Source organism: Thamnophis sirtalis, unplaced genomic scaffold (genome assembly GCF_051295495.1).
Source record: "Thamnophis sirtalis isolate CommonGarterSnake01/CBP01778 unplaced genomic scaffold, rThaSir2_p1.2 scaffold_1, whole genome shotgun sequence".
In the NCBI taxonomy this organism is placed as follows: Eukaryota; Metazoa; Chordata; class Lepidosauria; order Squamata; family Natricidae; genus Thamnophis; species Thamnophis sirtalis.
This window is the reverse complement of record NW_028261381.1, coordinates 151,389,917-151,414,334: the sequence shown is the minus strand read 5'-3', so window position 1 is coordinate 151,414,334 and position 24,418 is coordinate 151,389,917. Positions and strand designations below refer to the sequence as shown.

The window sequence follows — 24,418 nt, the reverse complement described above, 5'->3', positions numbered from 1 at the left end:
AGGCCTTTCAGGGCATGGAATTGGATTATTTGTGGGATTGCTTCTCTAAATTATGAACAGGACAGGCATGTTTTAGATCCCATTTAGTGAGACCCAGAAAATGGGTGTTTGGAACCCTATTACCCCTGCAATTCAACTTGCTATAATCCTACCAACTACTTGGAAAACCTTAGACCTGGCTTGGGGGTAGGAGGTTGGCGTATGCCCAAGATATCTATATGTTTTGTTGTTTGAATATTGCTTTGATAGCCATTTAGGTGTATATATGTTTATGTGTATAGTTATGGATCTGGGGTTGCACATATTATTGCCTGTATTTGTTTTTTAAGGCTTTTATGTGCTTCAGCCATTCAGAGTCACTGTGGCGAGTTGGATGATAAAATAAATACAGAACCAAACCATATTGTATGTACATGAGTTGTTAATGTTTTCCTGTATATTTTTTAAACCCATTCTTAGTATCTTCTCATCCCCCATGCAATCAGATCTAGCCCTGTTTGGCTTTTCAACCCAATTTAGTGAAAAGCTGCCACTGGAATTAATACAGTAAAAAAAGATCTCAAAGGCTTAGCATAAACAAGGATTTTGCCACTTTTGAAAGATATCAGGAGCATCTCTTCAAAGAAAACACCCCAGTTTATGACAGCACTTATTGAGAAATGTCTGGTTTTGGTAGTTGGTGTGGGTAGATCCACAAAATGTGATTTCTCGCATCCTCCATTACTCATTTCAAAGTAAAAAGAATATCTCTGTGTTCAGGGCAAATGTTATAGATCTACAGTCTAGTGTTCTGTTTGTTCTGGTTGGCATGAATGGCCATTAGGGATTAGGTCTCATTTGATCAGTTCTGCTTTAATTTCTGCTGGAAAGAAAGCTTGGACGGGGATAAATGCGGAACAATGTTTTTTTTAAAAAAAATCTGTTCTTGAAGTTTTGTTTAATCTTACTTGATCCAGTTAGATATAATATTAACATGTGTTTCATAATTGATATGTAGACAACGCCCCAAGACGCTTTCCAGGAAATACCAGTGAATTCCAGAATCATCTGTGTAAAACCAAAATCCGAACATACACAGCAGAAAGGTAAATTATCCTGTTACCGTGTTTGAAACCTGTTGTCCTGATCCATATTGAATTGACAGATTTGGGAGATGTGTGTTGTATAAAATCAAGGCCTGCGTATATTTCTGTCACTCTTTTTAACCCACTGCCTAAACACCACAGGTAAGGAATGGACACTTGGGTGAAGTGAAGATCTAATAAGACACATGAGAATAGGCCAAAGAGTTCCCAGTTCTCTCCACTCTGAACAGGGCTTCCAAGTAACCCAAATCAAAAAGGGAAAGGTCTTAGGCATTAAAAAATGAAATCAGCTGGGTGACCTTGGGCCAGTTACACTTTCTCAGACCTAGGAAGAAGGCAAAGGCAAGCCACTTCTGAAAATATTATCAAGAAAATTGCAGGAACTGGTCCAGGCACTTTCCAGGAGTCAGTACTGACTTGGAAGCACCAATAAAAAGAACAAGAAAAAAGGGAAACTGTATTTATTATATGTTGTTAAAATTCAATGCTATAGATTTTGAGAGAAATAGTGAGATTGAAGGATATAAATTGCAGAACCATGCTTCAGTCTCATTTGAGATTCTGAACTTTTCAAAATTTCCCGAGGAATAATAATGCAGAGATATCTAGCAGAGTATATTTTTGCATCTTCTTATACAGTTATACTTTTAGGAAAACTGGGATTAGTGGTGGCTCCCATGAATGATCTCTTTTGTTGTAAATCCACATTTGGTGCTAGAGAGAGTATATGGAGTTTTAGCCAATCTGGTTTTGTATCTGAGTTTTGACCACAAGATGGCAGTGGCTTGTGCTTATAAAGGAGGAAGGCTAGGAAGATAACTCCTCTTCTTACAAAATGGAAAATGACACAGCCAACCAAATTATTCATGATGTTAGTAGTTGTTTAAGGGATAGCTGCTTTGCTGTAAATGCCATATAAAACAGAATTTAGTTAGATTGTTGTAACAGGGTAACTGGAGATGCTTATTATTTTAGGGTAAGCTAAAGTTTTTAAGCCCTAGATCAGTTGGAGATAGCTTCAGATTACAGCCTTTTTCTACATAATAACATGTCCTGTTGGACATAAAGGAAATTATCTTGAAATTAGTAAATGATTAAGAATGATTTTACATTCAATAAATAATCATGGTAATAATATGTTTTAGTTATCAAATATTTATGCTGTAAATCTTTATAGGCTATTCAATATAATATAGTAAATATTATTATTTTAATAATAATCATTATGGACTATGAGCAGTATATACTTGTCTCCAAGTTTATAAAAAATGAAATACTTGTTTGAATCAAAGTGTTACAAATATTACAATTATATTTATACTAATATAGTCACCAGAATGGTAATGTTAAGGAAAGCTACTAGCAAATGACTTCAGAAATGTATCTTTAAATATTATGAAGATTACTTTACATTCACTGAGAATACAGTAAATAAAGGTTGTTATTTTTACCAAACTTATAGTTTTGGGCAGGATAAGATAATCTTTAATTAAGGATCATCTTCCTTTTGGATAAATATAGTTGTGTTTCTAATTTGATTTTTTTTTCTGCATATAAAATCCTCATGTGCAAAATTGATATTCACATACACACACACACACACACACACACACACACGTACAGATATGTGTATAGTATATTTCATTATATGTGTATAATTACATATATAAATACAATATAGTGAAATACATATATAATCCAAAATGCAGGGGAAGTTGATTGATAAAATTAAATTATTGAAAGGGTGCTGTTTGTTCAGTTAAGAATTATTAATTTTAATCTTGAACATGACCTGGGTACTTGAGAGACCGCCTCCTGCCAATTACCTCCCTTCGACCAATCAGATCCCACAGATTAGGCCTCCTCCGGATACCATCAGCTAGCCAATGTCGACTGTCGACCCCCCGGGGGAGGGCCTTTTCTGTGGCTGCTCCGGCCCTCTGGAACGATCTCCCCATGGAGATTTGGACCCTCACCACCCTTCAGGCTTTCCGCAAAGCCGTCAAGACCTGGCTGTTCCGGCAGGCTTGGGGCTGATGAGTTCCCAGCCCCACTCGAATTGTTGATTGTTGTGTAGTTTTTAATTTGTCTTTGTATCCTGTTTGTCTCGTTTGTTTTTGTATTGCCCCCTTCCCCATGTATTTGTTCGCCGCCCTGAGTCCCCCTCCCGGGAATAGGGCAGCATACAAGTATAATAAATACAAATACAAATACAAATACAAACACTGATTTGGACAAAATTGCTAGAAAATATTGGAAATATTGGGATGCATTTCATTGTCTTTGAGTCTCTTTTAAACTTTTTCCTGTTATCTATATTAAATACATTACAGAATTAATATGTATTTTCAGAGATTCTGTTGGTAAATTCTGGTAAGAGAACCATATAAATTGTTAGTTAAATCTGATACCAGTGACTTCTAAATTTGCAAGATAATTAGCCTTTTAACTTTTTAATGAAGCCTTGCTTTATACTTAAGGCCTGCAATCAGGTGCAAATAAATACAGTATGTTGGTTTTATCCTGTTAATCCTACAATTTGGAAAAGTTCCTTTGTCCTGCAGATTATTGCTTCAAATTGCAGCTAATAAGAGGCACATGATGGGCAGTGCCTAATGGAGGGAGGCTATTAGGAAGAGGCTCTCTGATCTGCTACCCCAGAACTTTCAAAAACGGTCCCCACTTGATATGTCCTGTTTTCTGGAAAAGCAGTACCTACTACTGTAGCACACAGGTGTCTAACTCGATCACGTCTCTCTCTCTTTCACACACACACACACATACGTACGTACAGACAGACAGACAGACACACACACACACACACACTATCAGCATTCTCAAAATTTCACAGGCCAATAAATTTAGATAAAGTCTTTTCCTATATTGACTCCTCCATGATACATAGTTACATCGTATTAAAGAGAATGTTAGGTATAGTAGTTAAGGTGCTGAAGTGAAATTAGGTGTCCAAGAATTCTAGTTCTCCCTTAGGCACAGAAGCTAAATGACTGATTTGGGCCAATTATTCTCTCTCAGTTCAACCCATCTCACAGGATTCTTGTGGGGAAAATGGGAAGAAACATTATGTTCATCACCTTGAGTTTATGTAGCTCTGATAAATAAAAATGAAGATCAGTGGTAGGTTAAAGGAAAATATTCAGAACTCTGTACTATTACTACCTCTCACAATTTTTAAACATTTGATCTTGTGAAAATCTTGCTTCTACATGAATCTTCATCATTGAGCCAATTTTAATATTGGACCAACTTCCTATAACAAATACCATATGGATTCTATCAGACAGTAATAGCAATTATTTGCCATTTAAAATTGTTGGATCTACTGTGCATTGCTATCCTTGAAAATATTAAACATTTCATAAATTTAGCAAGCAGTGCAGCTGTCATGATGAAAAGGATGATCAAGAAACAGCTCACAAGATTTCTGCGGAGAACTGGAAAATAAGAATTGGAAGCTAATATATGTTTACAGAACTAATTTATTCTATTAATAAATTAATTGTTTAAAATACTTTGCTGCTGTTGCCTTGTCATTAATCACAAATTATTCTAATGAATTACATTTATTTTAAATTCCTACCAGATGCTTTAGCTGTAAGTAACAACACAGTCAAAATGAACAATTCATACAAAAAAAATCCAGTTTATGGCATAATTTTTCTTGATTTTCTTTTGATGATTGCTTTTGAAGGACAGAATGATGTGACAATTATGCCATGCTGCTTGAAATAAAAGCTTGCAGTATAATAGGAAAAACAGGAATATTGTCAAGTAGCACAGAGCAATCAGTAGGAAGTATGTTGGGGTGGTACAAAACTGGTTGGCATCAGAACTGGGACAATTCCTATGGACTGGAAGATTGAGGCCTAGTCACTTTCAGAAGCCTAAGCAGAGTTTGCAGTGCTTCTCTGCTTCTATCAATAGCCAGACCAGTTTAGTCATGGAAAGGTCTGTGTGCCAAGCCTACTGTATAGAGTTGATAACACACTATTTAAAGAGCTGTTAAAATAGTATAATTGGAGCACCTTGTGTTAATTTTATAATAGCCATGGATTATTATTTTAAACACAATTTGAAGGTTGTATTTCTTTTCATAATATTTCAGCAATTTAGTTCTTTCCTACTCTTTCATCTCTCCATAATATTTATCATTAGTTCTGATGGAAGAAAAAAATACGAATAGAGTGTCGGTATTTGATCCAAGAGGAGCTATGATGAAAAAGGATTAAAGACCATCTCCCCTAATGTTTACTTTAATGAAGGCTGAAGCCACAGCAATTATTTTTAAAAATATTTTAAATTGGTGGAATCAATTTCTGATCTCTCACATTTCATGTGTATGTATGTATGTATGTATGTATGTACATTATATTGCCAAAAGTATTTGCTCACCCATCCACATAATCAGACTCAGTTGTGAGCGAATACTTTTGGCAATATAGTGTATGTATATGTGTGTGTGTGTGTGTGTGTGTATGCTGGTCTTGTTGTATTCGGGTCTTTTCCCGTGTAAGATTGAGATTGCCTTGGCAACGTTTCAGCAAGGTCTCACTTGCCATCTTCAGGCTGGGTTTTGGGCTTAAAGTGTGATTGGAGCTGCTGTCTTTCTATAAATCTTGGTGTGTGTGTGTGGAGTGCTGGCTTTGTTTCAGTAAATGGTTGTATCATGATTGGTAGATTGGTGCTGATTGGTGCTGGCTGTGTGTCCGTTGTTTTGTGTTGTAATGGCCTGGGTGGTGGGTGGGGCTCGTTTGTTGACTAGGGCTGGTTTCCAGATGTCTGGTATGCGGGAGGTATTGTCATGTTTATTCATGTTGTGGGAGTGTTTCTCTATTTCGATAGCTTCCATAATTATTCTCTTGTTGAAGTGTTCAGTTTTAGAGATTAATTTTGTTCCTTCAAAATTAATTTCATGTCCTGTAGCTTTAAGGTGCTGGAAAATGGAGGGAGGTTTTTCTTTTTTTCTTACTGCATTCTTGTGTTCTGCGATGCGTGCATTTATTCTCTTGTTTGTTTGTCCTATGTATGTTGCAGGGCAGATTTTGCATGGTATTTCGTAGACTCCTTGGTTTTTAGCTGGATTTTGTCTTTGGGGTTGTTGGCTATTTTTTGGTCAGTGTTAAAGGCTGTCTTGATATTATGTTTGTGGAGAAATAGAGAAACACCCCCACAACATGAATAAACGTGAGGATACCTCCCACCTACCAGACATCTGGAAACCAGCCCTAGTCAACAAATAAGCCTCACCCACCACCCAGGCCGTTACAACACGAAACAACAATAGACACACAATCAGCACCAATCTACCAATCATGATACAACCACACAACCAATCATTCCACTTAGTGAAACAAAGCCAGCACTCCACACCCACCCACCAAGATTTATAGAAAGACAGCAGTTCCAATCACATGTTAAGCCCCAAACCCAGCCTGAAGATGGCAAGTGGGACCTCGATGTGTAAGTATGCTGGTCTTGTTGTATTCAGGTCTTTTCCCATGTAAGATTGAGATTGTTTTGGCAACGTTTCAGCGAGGTCCCACTCGCCATCTTCAGGCTGGTGTTTTCGGCTTCATGCTTGTATGAGTAAGGTGTGGTCGGAGCTGTTGTCTTTCTATAAATCTTGGTGTGTGTGTGTGGAGTGCTGGCTTTGTTGCTGTAAGTGGGTTGATTGGCTATGTAGTTGCATCCTGATTGGTAGATGGAGTTTATGTTTGTAGATTGGTCGGCTGTTTCGTATCATCCTGTGTGGCTGAGGTGCTGGCTGTGTGTCCGTTGTTCTTTTGCATTGTAACCACCTGGGTGGTGGAATAATTATGGAAGCCATCGAAATAGAGAAACTTCTCTACCTTAAATCTATTTTTCAGAGGATTTGAATGTAGAAATATATTTGTATGTGGTGAAATTCCAAAACAGATTACCCTGTTTCCCCGAAAATAAGACCTCCCTGGATAATAAGCCTCCCCTAAAATATAGCAATAGCAATAGCAGTTAGACTTATATACCGCTTCATAGGGCTTTCAGCCCTCTCTAAGCGGTTTACAGAGTCAGCATATTGCCCCCAACAACAATCCAGGTCCTCATTTTACCCACCTCGGAAGGATGGAAGGTGAGTCAACCCTGAGCCGGTGAGATTTGAACCGCCGAACTGCAGTCAGCTGAAGTGGCCTGCAGTGCTGCACTTTAACCACTGCGCCACCTTGGCTCATATTTAATTGCATGCACAGCAGGTCCCTGCCATTTCCTGGGGTGAAGGGGGGAACATGCTCCACATGCCCCACATGCACCTGCCATTCATGCAGAACGGCTTTGCGGAGGCCGCCCCCACAAATCCTAGCTACCACTCCCCTTCTCTTAGTGGCAGCCCAAAAAGAGCGACAAGTCCAGAGACGCTAGGGCTAGCAACAGTGTGCCAGAAACAGAGGCAGAACTTCTGGCCCTCTCTGGATCAGCTGATCCACAGGCCCAGGTTAAGGGGCCTCCTGCATTTCAAAAATAATAAGACCTCTCCGAAAATAAATATATAAGGAAGACTTAAGGGGTTGAAAGTAAAGATAGAGAAGTTGTTGGATGGAGTTGATGAGGTCATGAAAACAGAGACCTAGAAAGCTTAAAAAAGAAAAGGCAGTATAAGAAGTATTGTGTCGATGTGTTAGAAACAAGTTTGCTATGGTGGAATAGCCTTATATATGTTGTTAATGTAAAGTAGTTTTCACAATGCCTCTTTTTTGTTTTATCTCAGGCCTTAAGTTGACCTACAGGTGAAACTCGAAAAATTAGAATATCGTGCAAAAGTTCATTTACTTCAGTAATGCAACTTAAAAGGTGAAACTAATATATCAGATAAGACTCATTACATGCAAAGCAAGATAGTTCAAGCTGTGATTTGTCATAATTGTGATGATTATGACGTACAGCTCATGAAAACCCCAAATCCACCATCTCAGAAAATTAGAATATTACATGCAATCAATAAAATAAGGATTGTACCTAGAGCAATATTGGACCTCTGAAAAGTATAAGCATGTGAATGTACTCAGTACTTGGTTTGGGCCCCTTTTGCAGCAATTACTGCCTCAATGTGGCGTGGCATGGAAGCTATCAGCCTGTGGCACTGCTGAGGTGTTATGGAAGACCAAGATGCTTCAATAGTAGCCTTCAGCTCTTCTGCATTGTTCGGTCTCATGTCTCTCATCTTTCTCTATGGGGTTCAGGTCAGGCGAGTTTGCTGGCCAATCAAGCACAGTAATCCCACAGTCATTGAACCAGGTTTTGGTGCTTTTGGTAGTTTGGGCAGCTGGAAAATGAAGTCAGCGTCCCCATAAAGCTCGTCTGCGGAAGGAAGCATGAAGTGCTCCAAAATCTCCTGGTAGATGACTGTGTTGACCCTGGTCTTAATGAAGCACAGTGGTCCAAAGTCCTGTTGCTCAGTGGTCCAAAGTCATCTTTTCTGATGAGAGCAACTTTTGCCAAAAGCACTAAAAACTTGTTCAATGATCGTGGGATTACTGTGCTTGATTGGCCTCTCCAGTCTTCCTCCATACTCTGGGTCCTTGGTTTCCAAATGAAATGCAAACGTTCCCTATGTTGAGAAGAAATATTATTGCAATATGTATGTGTGTGTGTGTGTGCATTTGTGCGTATGTATATATGTATATACATATTTTAATATTACTAGATATATTGCTTATTACTATCCTATTACTAGTACTAAGTTTTGTATCTTATGATTTATGATGAATATACATATTTTAATATTACTAGATATATCGCTTATTTACTATCCTATTACTATCGCTAAGTTTTGTATCTTATGATTTAAGATGAATATATTTTTATGATGGCTATGATCATGATTTATCGTGTGTGTGTGTGTGTGTGTGTGTGTGTGTGTGTGTGTGTGTGTGTGTGTATGTATGTATGTATGTATGTATACTGAGAGCTTATGCACCAGAGACAAATTCCTTGTGTGTCCAATCAACCTTGGTCAATAAAGAATTCTAGTCTATACTAAGCTGATGCTGGCAGAAATTGTTGCAAAAATGTGGATTTTTAGGCTAGCTGTAAAGGGTGAGATAAAGTACTTGAGTGCTGAATCAAAGTATGAGGATAAAACAGATGGTTGAAAAGGGAAAAGGAAGAAAGGTGGGTTCTGTCAGTAGAAGCAGAGAAAAGGGAAGATAATTTATAATAGGGATTCTATCTGACTAAGAAAGGCTTTTTGCCAATTTCTAGTAACTTTTCATGGGCTCAGAAGCTTACCAGGATGCAATAGGTTAACCTATTCTACAAAGCACCTGAAAGCAGAACAAGAAGCAGTGGATGGAAACTAACGAAGGAGAGAAGCAATCTTGAAATAAGGAGAAATTTCCTGACAGAGAAATTGTGAAATTGCTTGCCTTCAGAAGTTGTGGGTGCTCCATCATTAGAGGATTTTAAGAAGAGAATGGACAGCTATTTGTCTAAATGGTCTAAGGCAGGAGTGTCCAAACTTGGGAACTTTAAGATTTGTGGATTTCAACTCCCAGAATTCCCCAGCCAGCCATGGGGCTGGGGAATTCTGGGAGTTGAAGTCTACAAGTCTTAAAGTTTCCAAGTTTGGACACCCCTGGTCTAAGGTCTCCTACTTGAGCAGGGGATTGGACTAGAAGACCTCCAAGGTTCCTTCCAACTCTGTTATTCTGTTAACTTGAATAGTTCTGTCGTCATACTGCGAGCAATAACACATATTTTATGCTACAAATAATTGCTACCACCACCATTAAGAGAAGCCAAACATGCAGGCCGGGCATCAAGTGATAGAAAACAAAAGTGGATGATGACAAGGTGGTGAGGCTGACCTGGTTTTATCTTTTCAAGCATTGGTCATATTGCATAAATGGGGAACAGCATAAATGGTAAATACAGGAAAACCTCTCAGATGCTAATGACTGCATTTGCCCAAGAGCTATCTCATTACCCTTGCCAAAGTTTCTCATAAATTGGGTTTGTCAGTCACAGCATGGTGCCTGTCATTCTGACACAAGCAGAAAATATAAAAGTGTCCTTAACTGCCCTCTGGCTTAACCCCCCCCCCCCCCCCCCCGGTAACTTGAATTTGTTGTGGGGTCCATTTTATGTATACAAAATGAGGCTATACAAAGCTACTTAGAAAAATCATATTCTCTGATTGTAAACATCTGCATTAGTCTGTTTTAATAACTGAATAGTTGTGTCTATAAAATAACCACCAATCCTTCAACCCTCTTGGTGCAGATTCTCATGATCTTTTCGAAGCTATGTTATTCTGCATTCTGCATATATTTATGCCTTCATAAGTTAATTCCTTTTGTGGTAGTTCTAGATTGAATTCCTGAAGTATAGCTGGAAAAAGTAATCACTTTCAATGTTTTATTTTGAAATGCAAAGGTAAGAGTCTCAAAACAGTTTCAGCCAGTAAAAAAATCATTTTTTTAATCAATGAATTTAGAATCTGGTGGGAAAAGGAGGCTTAGGTGTAATTGGAAACTGTTTGGTTCTCAGACTTTGGCCAGAAAGAGTTTGCTATTAGGGTCATTGCTGATATTGAAAAGATTATCAGTGAGATGAGTGATGCTAGTGATAGGATTTTGGTATTGAAACAAAGATTATTCCCAACTGAGATTTGTGGATATAGTCTGTGGATCCCAAATGTATGGGACATTTATTCTGCTAATCCATCTGAATTTGGCCTTGTAGCAACTTTCCTTATTTTGGTGCCTCCAAAACAGAACAGAATAACAGAGTTGGAAGGTATTCTATTCTTGGAGGTCTTCTACTCCAACCCCTTGTTCAGGGAGAAAGCCCCATACTATACTATTAAAAACTTCCAGTGATGGAGTATTCACAACTTCTGAAGGCAAGCCATTGCACTGATTAATTGTTCTATCAGGAAATTTCTCCTTATTTCTAGCTTGCTTCGCTCCTTGATTAGTTTTCATCCATTGTTTCTTGTCCTGCTTTAAGGTGCTTTGGAGAATAGGTTACCCCCCCCCCCGCACTCCCTACAGCTATATTATGACTTCAATTTCCAGGATCCCTAACAGCAGAGTTGGCATAAGGATGGCTCACCAACAGAGCAGCACTGCTGAATGAGTTCAATATTGGTATTCAGTACTTCCCACAATTGCCACCAAAAGCCTATGAGCAGAGCATAAAGGCTATAGCTGTTTCCCTCAGCAGCATATGTTTTTTGTTTATTATGAAATCCCTTCAACAAATTTTCTAAGCAACATATAAAATACCCCATTAGCACTGTTCCCTCTAAGGTGCGCGCGTGCGCGGCCGCGCACGTCGCTAGAAACCTCCGCGCAGAGCTTTCTAACAGCCGCGCAGAGCTTTCTACCAAAGCAAACGTGGGGAAGTCCTTTGCAGGCAGCTAGAACTGGCCGCCTGCAAAGGACCTCCCCAGACTTGTTTTGATGAGCCGCCAGTCCTCTTGCTTCTTCTCCTTCACCAGCAAAGCTCCCGCAGTGGTGCCTCTCTCTCCACACGGAGCACCTGAGCTGGCCCCCGCATTATCCCTCCCCCTTCCTCCTCTGCCGTGCTTTTGAGGCCGCGGGAGCTAGTAGGAAAGCGGCGGAGGTGGAGGCGATGGCAGGGATAACCCAGAGCCCAGCTGAGGTGCTCCGAGCGGAGTGGGAGGCACCAGCGCCGCTGCTTTGCCGGTGAAGGAGAAGGAGCAAGAGGACTGGCGGCTTTGAAATGGTCCCGCCGGCTGCAGATTTGATTCAGCGTAAGCAGGGGCCGAACACATGCTGAGCCGACTGCGCAGTGAGGTGGAGTAATTCAACCCCCCCAAAGAACACGTGTCTGTGTGTGTGTGTGTGTGTGTGTGTGTGTGTGTGAGAGAGAGAGAGAGAGAGAGAGAGAGAGTTGGATCAAAATTGGTGGCCAAAGGAGTGGAGGGAAGGAAGGAAGGAAGGAAGGAAGCAAGCCCTGCCCCCTGTGAAAAAAACTGAAGATGGAGCAGTGAATGAATAAGCCATAAAAGCAACAAACAGTTAATGCGTAAGTAAGCTGAGGAGGAAGTTCTCAACTAAGGAAGCAATATTAGAAAGAAATATAAAAAGCTCAATATGCCAAAACACTTATTTTAGTCTTCATTTAATTACTTGTATTGTAGTCTGATGTAACATCTTTTTAAAGTTAACGTTAGTTAGAAAAGATAGGGTACAAAACTTAAATAATAATAAAAATTCTACATTCATTTTGAAAAATAAATGCAATACTTGATTAATTTCATATCTTTATTTAAAATAGTTTTGGCATGGCATATCATTTTATTGACTCAGTTGGAAATGATGTGGATGTTGTATCTGATTCTGAGGCATATATATTCTTAAGTAACATAACATATAGCATATTGTCCAAACTTGCTAGACTATTTAATTGATCTTATTACTTTAAAGGGGGAGAGTTTCATGATAAATTATTTTATTACATTTATGTTGTATTTATATATTATATTTATTACATTTATATTCCACATTATATATTTGTATTGTTATTTTAGTGTTTATTGTCAATTTTGATAGATATATTGATATATCAATACTGATTTTAATCATACTAAATAACAATTACTGCTATTATTTATCAGCATTAAATATTTACATTTTTAATATCGAGTTAGTCATATTTTAGAATAATAGGATTATCTTTTAATAGGATAATTGGCAAAATCTAATTCAAATGTGATGGGTTGCATTCCAAAGGAATGTGAGAGGACAGGTTGCCTGCAAAATGCCAGGACCCAGGACCTGTTGGTGCCATGTCTCTCTCTAGCCAGTCTAATGATCTAAAAGCTGAGCAGAAGTCTTTTTTTTTTCAGGGTGAGCGGAAAAGTATAGTGTTTGAGTAGCACATTTTCATGCCTGGCATTCATCAGGCTGAAACCTCGCTCACAATTGGTGCTTGGCGCTTGGAATGTTGCGCAAATGTCCAGCAGACGAGACAGAAGTTCAAAGTGTTGCTCTCTTAAGTGCTCAGGCATGAAACTGTGCCGCTCAAACACTATACTTTCCCGCTCACCCTGAAAAAAAATTAGAGGGAACATTGCCCATTAGCTTTCCAAAAGGCCCTGAAGTCCTGACTGTTCCCCTCAGGATTGGACTTGAGTCAGGAGGTTAATAGCATGGTTGGTCTGGCACCTGGTGGGAAGAGTTGCTGTGTTTCTACTCTTGATGTATGTATGTATGTATGTACGTACGTACGCACACGGGCACCCAAATTCACACACACAAATCAGTATTATTCGGTGGTATAACTACAGTAATAGTCATGATTGAACAGCAGATAAAATTTCACTTCAATTTATACTGTAGTCTCTAATATGCTTCAAAAAATGCCTGTGACTAAAGAACCATAATATATTGCCAAGTCTCTGAGATGGTATTAAACAAAGAAGGAGCTATTACTGAAACAGCCTTCATAATGCAGGGGAATCTAGAAAACCACCTCTGTTGATAAGATTAGTGTCAAGGTAAGAAAATATATTAGGAATTAAATCTTCAGGTCATTCAGCCTCAAAAATTTGAACTGGCCTACACTGATGTTTAAAGGTTTGCAAACCACTTTTGAATTTTCAATATTTTTGCATAAGAAATCTGCATAATTACTGCCTAAAATATCTTTTCGCCACACAAGTCCTAAAGCAAGGTAGAAGAACTTCAGTTAAACAAATGAGCCAAGAACATTATACTTGTCAATTTATTGAGAATGATCCAAGTGTACATATTTATGTGTGTACCTCTAGGATTATCTGTTCATTTAGCAATACAGAAAGGTTTAAATTAACCAAACCAGCGTTGCCTAATTTTCTGATACCCCCACAGTTTTCAGCAACAATACTTGCAGCCATTTGCAGCTCTTGTTCATTCTTTGGTTTTCAACAACTTCTTACTCTGTAATCAACTGAGAATGCCAGCTTAGTTTACAGGTAAATATTTGGAGGGAAAGATGCAGTATAACAATTTGCACATTGTTTTCAGAAGCCGCCCCATGTATAATGCATAAACATTGAAGGCGTTTCCAGAAGATGAAAAACTCTAGCAATGCTTTTGTTCAGACAGGGTTATATATCAATCATATTGTAGCGAGTAAAGAGACTGACCTGGACAGAAATAGACAAGATCCATTACCAAAGCAACAGAAGGTTTATGAAAATGTCTCAAACACCTCCCTAACTCATAGGAGTATAAAAGGGAAGGGAGATAAAGCACCATCAGACACATGGCAACCAAGCTTAATACGGATAGTTTAGTCCTCTGAGGGAGTTTATTTCTGCTCTACATCATGGATCTGATGATTTATCTGAATTTTAAATGAATTTTAAATGTTATTTTATTAACACCTGATGTAATATTTACATCAATATTACACCTTATTCTACTGAAGACTGGCTTTAGGACATCAGTTATCACAATGACATTTACTGTAAAAAACAGAGCTTATTGTTATTTAAATCTCTTTTTGAAACCACTGAAAACTGTACCCTGTCACCGTATTTTGTAACAACTGATTTCACTAATTATCTATGTGTGACAAAGGTTTGCTTTTTTAATCCAAATATTGACAATGAATTGCCTTGAGTCAAGCAGAAGGTAATAACTTTCCCATTTGCTGCACAGTTCAGAACCATATCCTTCTTTACCCTTGCCGTCCACATTTTTAAAAAAAAAAATGATTTATTTCACATAGAATTGGACAAAGTGAATTTACTTTGACATACACTCATTGCAGTGTAACTCCTAGTTCTCAACCTTAGGGCTGCAAAGATGATGTATTTATACTGCATATGTAATTCCAACTATGTTGGCTTGATGTTTGTAACACTCCATCATTGTAACACTATGTGTGCTTTGTTCTATATACAATCCAACATCAAGCAGATCTATATTAATTTGCTGAAATGTAGCACTTAACTCAGAAATCCATTTAAGATATTAAATGAAAGTCATGCCTATTTTGGTAGCAATCTAATTGCTAGTGTTTCTATATGCTGTATGTGCCTCTCCCATCCCATCCCCTAAAGAATGGTAGTTTTCAACTGATTGCTGTGTTTTTGGCAGGCCTTAATAAAAGTTTTTTAAAACTAGATCATGCTTTTTAAAAAAAATCAAGTTATACTAGCCTTTTCTGCTTTATTGTGACATTTCTGTTGAAAAATCACTGTACATTCCTTCCATTTTGCTCTTGGTAGGGCAGGAAAGCAATCCTATGTAATGTATGTATGTATCAATATGTACTTGCAGAAGACACATTCTGAATAAGGGTATGGCAATGGCAATAACTGGGTGGACAAGTGGCAAAGGGCCAAAATAACTGGACAGGGATGGAAAGGAAAGAGTTTTTTCAGGCATAATTGAAAGGTTAACATTCAGCCGGCCCTCAATCCTTCCTAAGACCAATCTTCAAATCTACATTGACTTTCAGCAGTAGCTCTGCAATTAATTTCACATGTTCCTGATTCAGAACCCTCCTTAACAAATGATTATTTAAAAAACAACAACTGATGACCAGGCTGAGCCCAAGGAAGGGGTCAAATGCATCATCAGTCATGAGTCCCTTTGCACCCAAAAGAGATTAAATCCAGCCCACCTTAAATTCCACTCACGCTTACCTACTTCCAATTTACTTAGTAGTAGTTAGTAGTTCAGATTAACTTAAAGCTGGGGAAATAAGCAGAAGTCCAGACAGTTTAAATGGGTATAAAGGTTTATTGCAAGCTTAAGGTCTCCACAAGAATTTAAGCTACTAACCAGTCCAAGGAAATTGGCATCTCCTACAATAACTTTGTTTTTTCATTTAGTCCGACTTATGCCTACACTGCTGTGACAACTAAACATGTAACTAAATATGAGCATAATATAAACCAGAGGTGCCAAACTTGCAGACCGGATGCCTGATGTAGGATTGAAATTGGGTTTCCCTTCTGTCCTCTTCCAAAACTGATATTTAAGGAAAGCCTTGACAGAAGGACCAACCTGGTAGTTTTTTCCTTTTTTTGGCACCAGGCTAGAATTGAAATGTATTATAAATGTATGTCGTATTAATTAATGCATTTTGCTTTACACTTATTAATATGATAATAATTTGAACTAGACCACTGTGAAACTATGGCAGAGAAGTGAGAATTTCCAAGCAGTCAAGTTTACTGTGATTTTCATGCACGAAACCTTTTCTGATCACTTAATGAAAAATCTGTTCAGTGGTGCTATTGATAGATGAATATCTGCCATTTTAGAATTAACAGCTGACCCTTCTTGGAAACATTTTCTTTGTTAGGTACTTTTCAAGATATAGTGATTAGAAATAACTTGTTATTCTATTGAGTTTCTTATACACAAGGGTTTTTTCCTTAAAGCAAAATTAATAAAATGCATAGATATTGGAAGAAATGAGGAAGACGGGAAGAGGCCTGTAATCTGGAATGAAATGAATTAATCTAAGAGTTAGAAATCAAAACTTTGTTTAGTCTGAAGAGCAGCAGCTCTCCTCACCCAGAACCTCACAACTGTTTCTTGTTTTCTTCTATTCCGGTTGACTGTTGTGTTCTGCTCACTCTCTCTTGGGCAGTGACTGCTTGACTTTTGTTGAATGAACCCATTGTTTTCTTTTTATGTTGCCCATCAAGTGAGCCCCCATCTGGTTTGCATCAGACTGTTTTCACAGCCAACAACTGCTGCTTTTTCTATATCTTGACACTTAAGGGCCCCCATGCTATCAAAGCATTGCTGTGAAAATCTGTCTGGCTGGATTGGTGCAGCTGTGCTACAGCAGCTTGAAACTATTAACCAAACAATGACAACTTAGAACTTGAACCAGTTTTTATTTCCAGTGGTGTTATGTGTGAATGATGATCAGTACAGTATTGCTGAACCTCACAACTCAACTGGAAGTTCTCCATTCCAGTGAACTTTTCATTTTTGTATAATCTGTATATGATTTAAACTTTTGGGTTTTTTTGTTTTTCAATTGCAAATGTTTCCTGCATTGGAGAAAGCCGCTTTTTCCCTAAAAAGCAGTGTGTAAGCAAGTATATGCACATGTGCACAACCACACTTTAATTTCTTGATATCTGAAATAATATATGAAATGGAACAATAAAGGGATTTGCTTCTCTTAAGTGATGATTACTGCTGAATATCTAATGGGGATAAGGTTGTTTTTTTTAATTCAATAAATACAAGCCATGTGAAAAACTGCTTACGAAGGATTACTATAGGTAGGTAGGCAGTGTGTATATCTATATGAATTCTTACATGATGTATAATTAGGATCCCAAAAACCTCTGCTTCCAGGAAGGACCAGTAACTGCATAGTTCACTTTTTTCCTCTGGAAAAGATGGTTTAACATGGCAGGGGGAAGGGCTCCTCTAATTGCATTGTGAATTGCATTCACAATTGCATATGATAAATTGGTCTAAGCATGAGCTATTCGTCCAAAGTTTTATTTTTAAGGGAGGACTCAAACCTGGGGCTTCCTGCTAACACCTTATCCAGTATACTATACTGACTCTTGTGGTTTAAAGAGCATCTTTAGAAATGCCTGAATGCTACTTATGAAAATACAGTGAGAATCTGTGGCACATCATTATTTATTTTCTGGGTCATTCCTGAAATATTTTAAAAAATACCATGGGAATATATAGAAAATTCTCAGAATAGTAGTTCTCCTCATAATGATAAGATGTTCCTTGCAAATTCACTACCCTTGATGAAATCTGCATTCTAGTTGGGTTCCCTCATCCATGCTCATAATGTAGATAAAAGGGCTGCTTCCAAGATTCAGTCTATAGTGTTAGTTTGTCAACAGAGTTTCATAATACATTTTAAATACTACATCATTCTGTGGTTGTCACAATCAGAGAGAACCTTTAGGAATATACATAATGATGTCCTTGTATATGCCTGATGCTAGCGCTGGTTAGCATTCTTGGCTCCATTAGCAAATAGTTTTGCTAAAGTTCTTCGGAGAGCAGCTAAACAGATAAAATTGTGCTGGATTGTCAATGTTCTTTATGATTTATAAAAAAAACTAGAAGGTGTAATGGTAGTAGCCTTCAACTAATGGATGTGTGGAAAGGATAAATCTAGTTTACACTGTACTTCTATGTAAAGATTCAGAGCCACCCTGTTTGAAAAACATTCCTTCTTAATTAAGTAAACTAACACAATTAAGTGGTTAGGATGGCTACTGTGTTGGCAATCTGGTTAATCTGAAAACTTGCAGTGGCTGTGAAGGCCTTAAGACTGCTTCCACTGTTAGTGTTTAACATGGAATTACCACAGTGCTTTAACATTTTATGGAGTGTCCACATATGTTATCGGTCACTCAGTATCATTTTTGAATTTCCATGTAGCTCTTCCATCTTTTCCATCTTTTCTTAAATTTCAGGAAGTCTAATATATTTCATTTCAATAATTGTATTAAGGATTGTGTCAAACAAGTAAGGATAATACAAAAAAATAATGCAGAAATATATATATATATTTAAAAGTTTTCCATGTGTACATAGAAGAGACTATAAACAAGCTCAGATCGCACCTATATCTAACTATAGAGTGACTGTCATGTTCATATTGAGCTGCAGAAAACATTGCCAGCATGTCCTTAGCAATGAGGTGTGTTTTACAAAATAATTGTATATGCAAATACAATCCAGGTGCTTTAAGCAGGCAAAAGGAAGAGAAAAAAGAACAAAGAGGAGCAGGGATATAATTGTATAAAGAGCAAAATAATTTTGCTTCTTTTCTGGAAACATATAAAGCATTGAGTTAGGAAGTTGCAGCTGTCTACTTAGATGTCTTAGGATCAGGCTTGAAACAAACTCATTGGAAGGCACTAAGACCTTGAACACAGCAACACTCAAACTTTGAAGTTGATATTTAACAAAGCCAAGCAGTCAGAACCTGGCAGTAGAAGAAACAAGTCACTTTTTCTGCCCTGTTCTTCATGGAAGATGAATATTTTGCTAGATATATTTTCCCAGGTGTTCTTTTCATAGGTTTCAGCCATTTTATTTTTGTATTAGGTTGCACACTTTATAAAGTGATACTTTCCTCCCTCCTGGCTTCATATATGTGGGATTGGAAAATATTTTAAAAACAGACCATAGTAATATAAGTAAGAAAATGCTGTAAATGTATGGAGTTTTCTCATCAATTTGTCCGTGAAAAGCATTTCTAAAATCTCTAAAAGTATAAACAACATTTCTAAGAGATAAAGAGAAAACAAATCAAATAGGGTGATTTGGGCAAAGTATGGCATTCCATGCTTCTTCTTTCCCAGTTGGACAATGTAAATACTGTGATACGAATGTGCCATACAATAAATAAAGAAATAAATGTAAATACCGATGACAAACCAGCCTTCATGTCAATGTATTATGTGTCCATTTCCAGTTGCGATAGTATAGACTTCCCAATTTGATCAGTTCTGAATGTGTTGGACTTTCACCTTGATGGCTATGTTGGCTGAGATATTATGCACACTGAAATTCTAACATATCTGAAGGACATGTTTGAGAAAATAGTGTCGGTGCAGAGTCCACATTCATACATCTGAGAGGAGGATTTGTGTGGATTTCAAGGTATCCTTCTTAAACTGATGCCTTCGAGATACCTTAACCCTAATTCCCATTATCCTTAATTGGTTATCTTGTCGGAGGAGTGGTGTAGTCAGATATATCTGGAGAAGCAGTAAGCTGGAGAAACCTTCTGTAGAAGCATCCCAGGCTGCTCTTTATTCTTTTAAAGTAAAATCTGGAAGATGAATAGCATTACAAAGTCCCCAAAATGCAAAATCTATATAAACATTAAGTAGAGAAACATTTTATCTTGAGTGCTGCTAAAATGCAACTGAAGCAGCACCTTAGAGAAAATATGTGTGAATCTTTATTGCATGTTTTGTCCTCTAAGTTTTAGATTCATCTAACCAACCTAGCTGGTTGTCCAAAATCTGTGACGATTTTATGAATAGCAATGCCAACCCCATATAAGAGTCATTATCAGAAGGCTTTGTCAGGTGAAAGATAAAAGCAGGATAGGTAATTGAGGGTAACAATATTAAATGGCTGGGCCATTGTTACAGCAACAACATGTATATAAGGCAAAATGTTCTCAGTATGAACGAGTAGTTTATTTGTGGGATGTAGCAGAGAACTAAACTAAAATCATGTGTTTCTTCAAAGGGCCATTCAAAGGTTTTAGATTGTTGAAAAATATAGCGTACAAAAAGTAAAGTTTATTATTGTATGTAAAGATTTATTTAGAGAAAGAAAAAGTGGTTGGCACAGAACAGATTAGAAGAATGAAATAAGATGGCTAAGGTGAGTTTGGGCAATATTGAGAGGAAGCAGCCTACCGTCCTTCATACGGAAACCATTTTCAGACCAAACCCATTATATTGTACTAGTTTCATTTTGAGTTTTTGAAAAGTGTTTGATTTGCCACATTGGGAGCTCTGGCAGCAGGTGTAATTACTACAAATGGGTTAAAGCAATTTATGTTGAAACTCTTGGCTTTCAGTCTTTGGCTTGGAGGTTGATGGTTCTAAAACAGAATTTGAGTTTCCAAAACATCCAAGTTGAGATTTATATAAATGTAGATTAAAATGCCTCCTCTAATATCAACACCTTCTCTAACAGTTTTAGATGTGTTGATAAGCCATGTCACATTTTACTATAGTTTAGACAACAAACCATGGTTGTTCAAAACACATTTACAAGTCATCAAGATTAGAGTCACCTAGTTTATTAAGCCAGAGTCAAAGTAATACAATAATGTGATGAGTTAACTCCACTAAGATTTGAAGGTTTTTTTTCACTGCTGTTAATATCCAGCAGGCATTTCTTGTTATCGAATATCCATGAATCCTATGTTCTCTTACCTACTAGTAATTATTTTCTTTCTGAGCAGAGATACACCCTCCATAGTTACACATAGTAGTGTCAAATGCAGCACATCAATGCCTCTCCAGAAATTGCTATCAATGTGCAATTTTAACAAAAGGATATTTTATTTTGTATAATTTTATTGAACTTTACATTTTAATTATGTCATTTATTTTTGTTAGACCCACCCTTTTTATGGGAATACCAACATTATTGAATGACACCATAATGTCATTCAAATTATCAAATGTGGCTCTTAAACCTCAATATTGCTTACCCTTACCTATGAGAAAGACATGATAAGCTTTTACAGGAAGCACAGGACTCTCAGGCCACACTTGAAAATATATCGATATAAAATATGTTTTAAAATTTTTAGGCTTACATATGGTTTATAGCATTTTCAACATCTGGCTGGACTCTTTTTCTATATTTGCTTGCAGTCAAATAAACATTTTTGGGGGCTTCTTAGCTTTTGTTTTTTTGTTTAAATGAACAGCTTTCAAGTTGTTACACTGGGTGATTGCTATAAAGAATGCCGTTAAGGACAGACACAATTCATTCTGGCAGTATTGCTTTAAAGAACATGTTTATAAAACATACAGTTGCATTATGATATTTGAATATTCCTTTATGCTTCACCAGCATCTAGCATCTGTCACTCAATCTTGAAAGAAAAGGGCACAAACTACACAGAACATTGAAATAAATCAGATTTTGGAATACACCTGTAGATATTCAGTGAACACAATAAAGATATTTGCCAACTTAAGCATTGCAATTTTCTCTTGCAATTATAAAATGTATATGATTGTTCTGAGTATATATGCAGTGAAAGTTAATAAACTTTGAGAGGGGTGGGGTCATAGTTTGAAAAATCAGAGAATACATCGTTGGTGTGACATATCTGTTTTGTGATATCGCACATGTGATGGAAATATATATATACTTTGTATAGTTTGCATAGTAAAATCATATAATGTACTTCCAGTGGAATTTGATTCCTTGCATTGTGAGCCCAATGCACAGATTTCAATTGAAACCCCCTTGTATAGAACTATAGCCTGTTAGATTGCAGTTTCTCTGTTGGGACCTACATATTTTGCTGTATGTTCAAAATGTAACATGTCTTCCAAAAGCAATGGGAACTCTTTGTGGTATATTAATATTGCTGAAAAAATATATTTAATGTCCAATACTGATCCTGGAAACATAAACATTTTTGTCTCAACCTCTGCTCTTTTCAAAACATCAGGTAAAAAGATTTTCCATGTTCATGTTGATATTCACTTGCATGTAAACTCACTACATATGTTTAATGTTGTGGTGGCAGTGTGCAATCCACAGGCTAGTAGCCAAAGTTCTCTAGAAGAGATCAGTTGAAAGCTTATGATAAAAGCTGTTACTTTTCTGCAGCTTGTGCCAAAATGAGAATAAGAGGAGAAAACAGAAATCTATGAAAGAGAAACAAGGGGGCTTGAAGACAGAAGAGATGTTTTAACTTCCTTCAATTATACACAGTGTTACATCTAGCAGATAATGCCCGAGCTGACAGTATCCCTCAGTAACAAAAATAAAAGATTGACCCATGCTGTTCTAATATCTTACATGAGATAGGATGCAGAATAGCACCCCAATGTGTAATAAAGAACTTGGCTTTTTTGAGACACTTCACTCTCAACAAGATTGACTGGAGGTAGATTTTTTTGGAGGCATATGATGGGCAGTCCAAGTGAAGACTTCAGAAATTAACACCCATCCTCCGGAATACAACATTGAAAGAAAAGCTTTCATGTCAGTTTTGATCAGCTAATTATTAGTCTCTTGAGGCACAACTTGGAACAGATTACATAAATTTTCTGCCATTGCATAGTCATGCCAGTTAATTAAGTGAGGAAAGAGTTTTTAGTCCTTTATAATTGAAGAGAATATGTAATTTGCTCTGCATATTAATGAGAAAGGAAGATTATAATTTTGCTTGCCTTGAAAATAATGCAAACCAATCATGAGCCTTGTGTTAGCCAAGCTTACATCCAGTCATTGGATGTCATAGTGTAACAATGATTTCCTGCTCTGTGTTTACTTTTAGGTATGGTTTCAGACAAAGTTAGCTAAGCATCTGCTATGTTGAGCCGGGAGAGGGAGAGGGGGAGGGAGGGAGGGAGGGAGAGAGAGAGAGAGAAATTTGCAGACTGGAACATAATTGGAAACTATTATTTTAACAGACTGAAAAAATAACAATTCATTGGCTGAATAAAGCTGCCAAGATACAGTCTGTAAATAAAATCTCAGCTTTAGCTATTATAGTAATGATTTGTTAATAATATACATTACTTTATACTGAATTTAAACCATCTAATATTTTCAGTTTTGTATTTGGAAAGATTTTCCTACTTTTTAGAAGAAAAAAATAGCCATTTGAAGTGTTATTAATATTGTACACTGCTACCAGATGTTAATGTATCTAGGAAAATCTGAATCACGATTTTAGTTCCCTCTGAAAAATAGTCTCATTTTTTGGAAATGGACAAGCATGCAGGCTCTTAATGTTTTCTAAAATGAAGACAGTACAGTCAGATGGCATTTTTCAGTTTGTAGCTGGCCGACTTGACCTGCAAATGACTAAATCTTCTTTTTGTTTCAGGGACAGAGGTCATACCCCATTTAAGCCCCCTTCCTGCACCAGGTAAAGTATCAGTGAAGGTGCCATCTGCTGATATAGAGGACAAAACTCTGAGCTTCAGTTCAGTTCATGGGAGTTCAGACTCTTCTGGGGCAGACACATTTTGAAATGTGCAGGCTTATTCATGCATACAGGTATTTTGGGGAGAGGATGTTGACAGGTATTTGTCTGAAAATAATGTAACACGCTAACGTTTGGTGCAGAAATGTCGCTAGCCATATTGTAAAAAATTGATTTGCCTTTTATCATCAGGAACTTTATAGACTGTATATATATATATATATGTATATATAAATATCTGTGCATATGTGTTGATAAAATATGTACATTTTTAATAAAATATTTTGTGTTTTTAAAGTTTAAGCCTTGGTATTGTTTCTTTATTCATCTTTTGAAATCACATATTTGAATGGAGGGGAGAATCAAACTGCCCAGCAAAACATGGGTGATGAGGCCATTGGTCTTTCTTACTTACTTTTCTGTTTAAAATAGATTAGCAACATCCATAGGGTTAGATGTCAAACCTGAGGACTGAGCTTCAGAAGTTCTTTATGCTTGGTATCATTGGATTAGAAGCCTTTCTTCCAATTGCAGCTGGTCAAAGTGTCTTTATTCCATGTAATTTACAATTACTATCTGTATGTTTGTGATCAGTGTAACTGGGGAGAAAACGGACCCTAAGTGTGATTCCTTACTTTGGAAGCGAAAGGCTG

At 37.2% G+C, this 24,418-nt stretch overlaps 1 protein-coding gene across 4 annotated transcripts in view; it reads left to right on the top strand.

Moving 5' to 3' along the window:
- The window catches only part of KIAA0586 (KIAA0586 ortholog), a 74,431-nt gene extending 50,369 nt beyond the window's left edge, over positions 1-24,062 (top strand). For 3 of the 4 annotated variants that reach the window (XM_087727831.1, XM_087727826.1, XM_087727821.1), the window contains exons 32-33: positions 998-1,085; positions 23,667-24,062. In XM_087727831.1, coding sequence (XP_087583957.1) covers positions 998-1,085; positions 23,667-23,812 — 234 coding nt within the window. In that variant the 3' untranslated portion in view covers positions 23,813-24,062. Of the gene's footprint in view, positions 1-997; positions 1,086-4,474; positions 4,618-23,666 lie in introns of those variants that run through there. The other variant, XM_087727840.1, reaches the window with a different exon arrangement.
- The last annotated feature ends 356 nt before the right edge of the window (positions 24,063-24,418 follow it).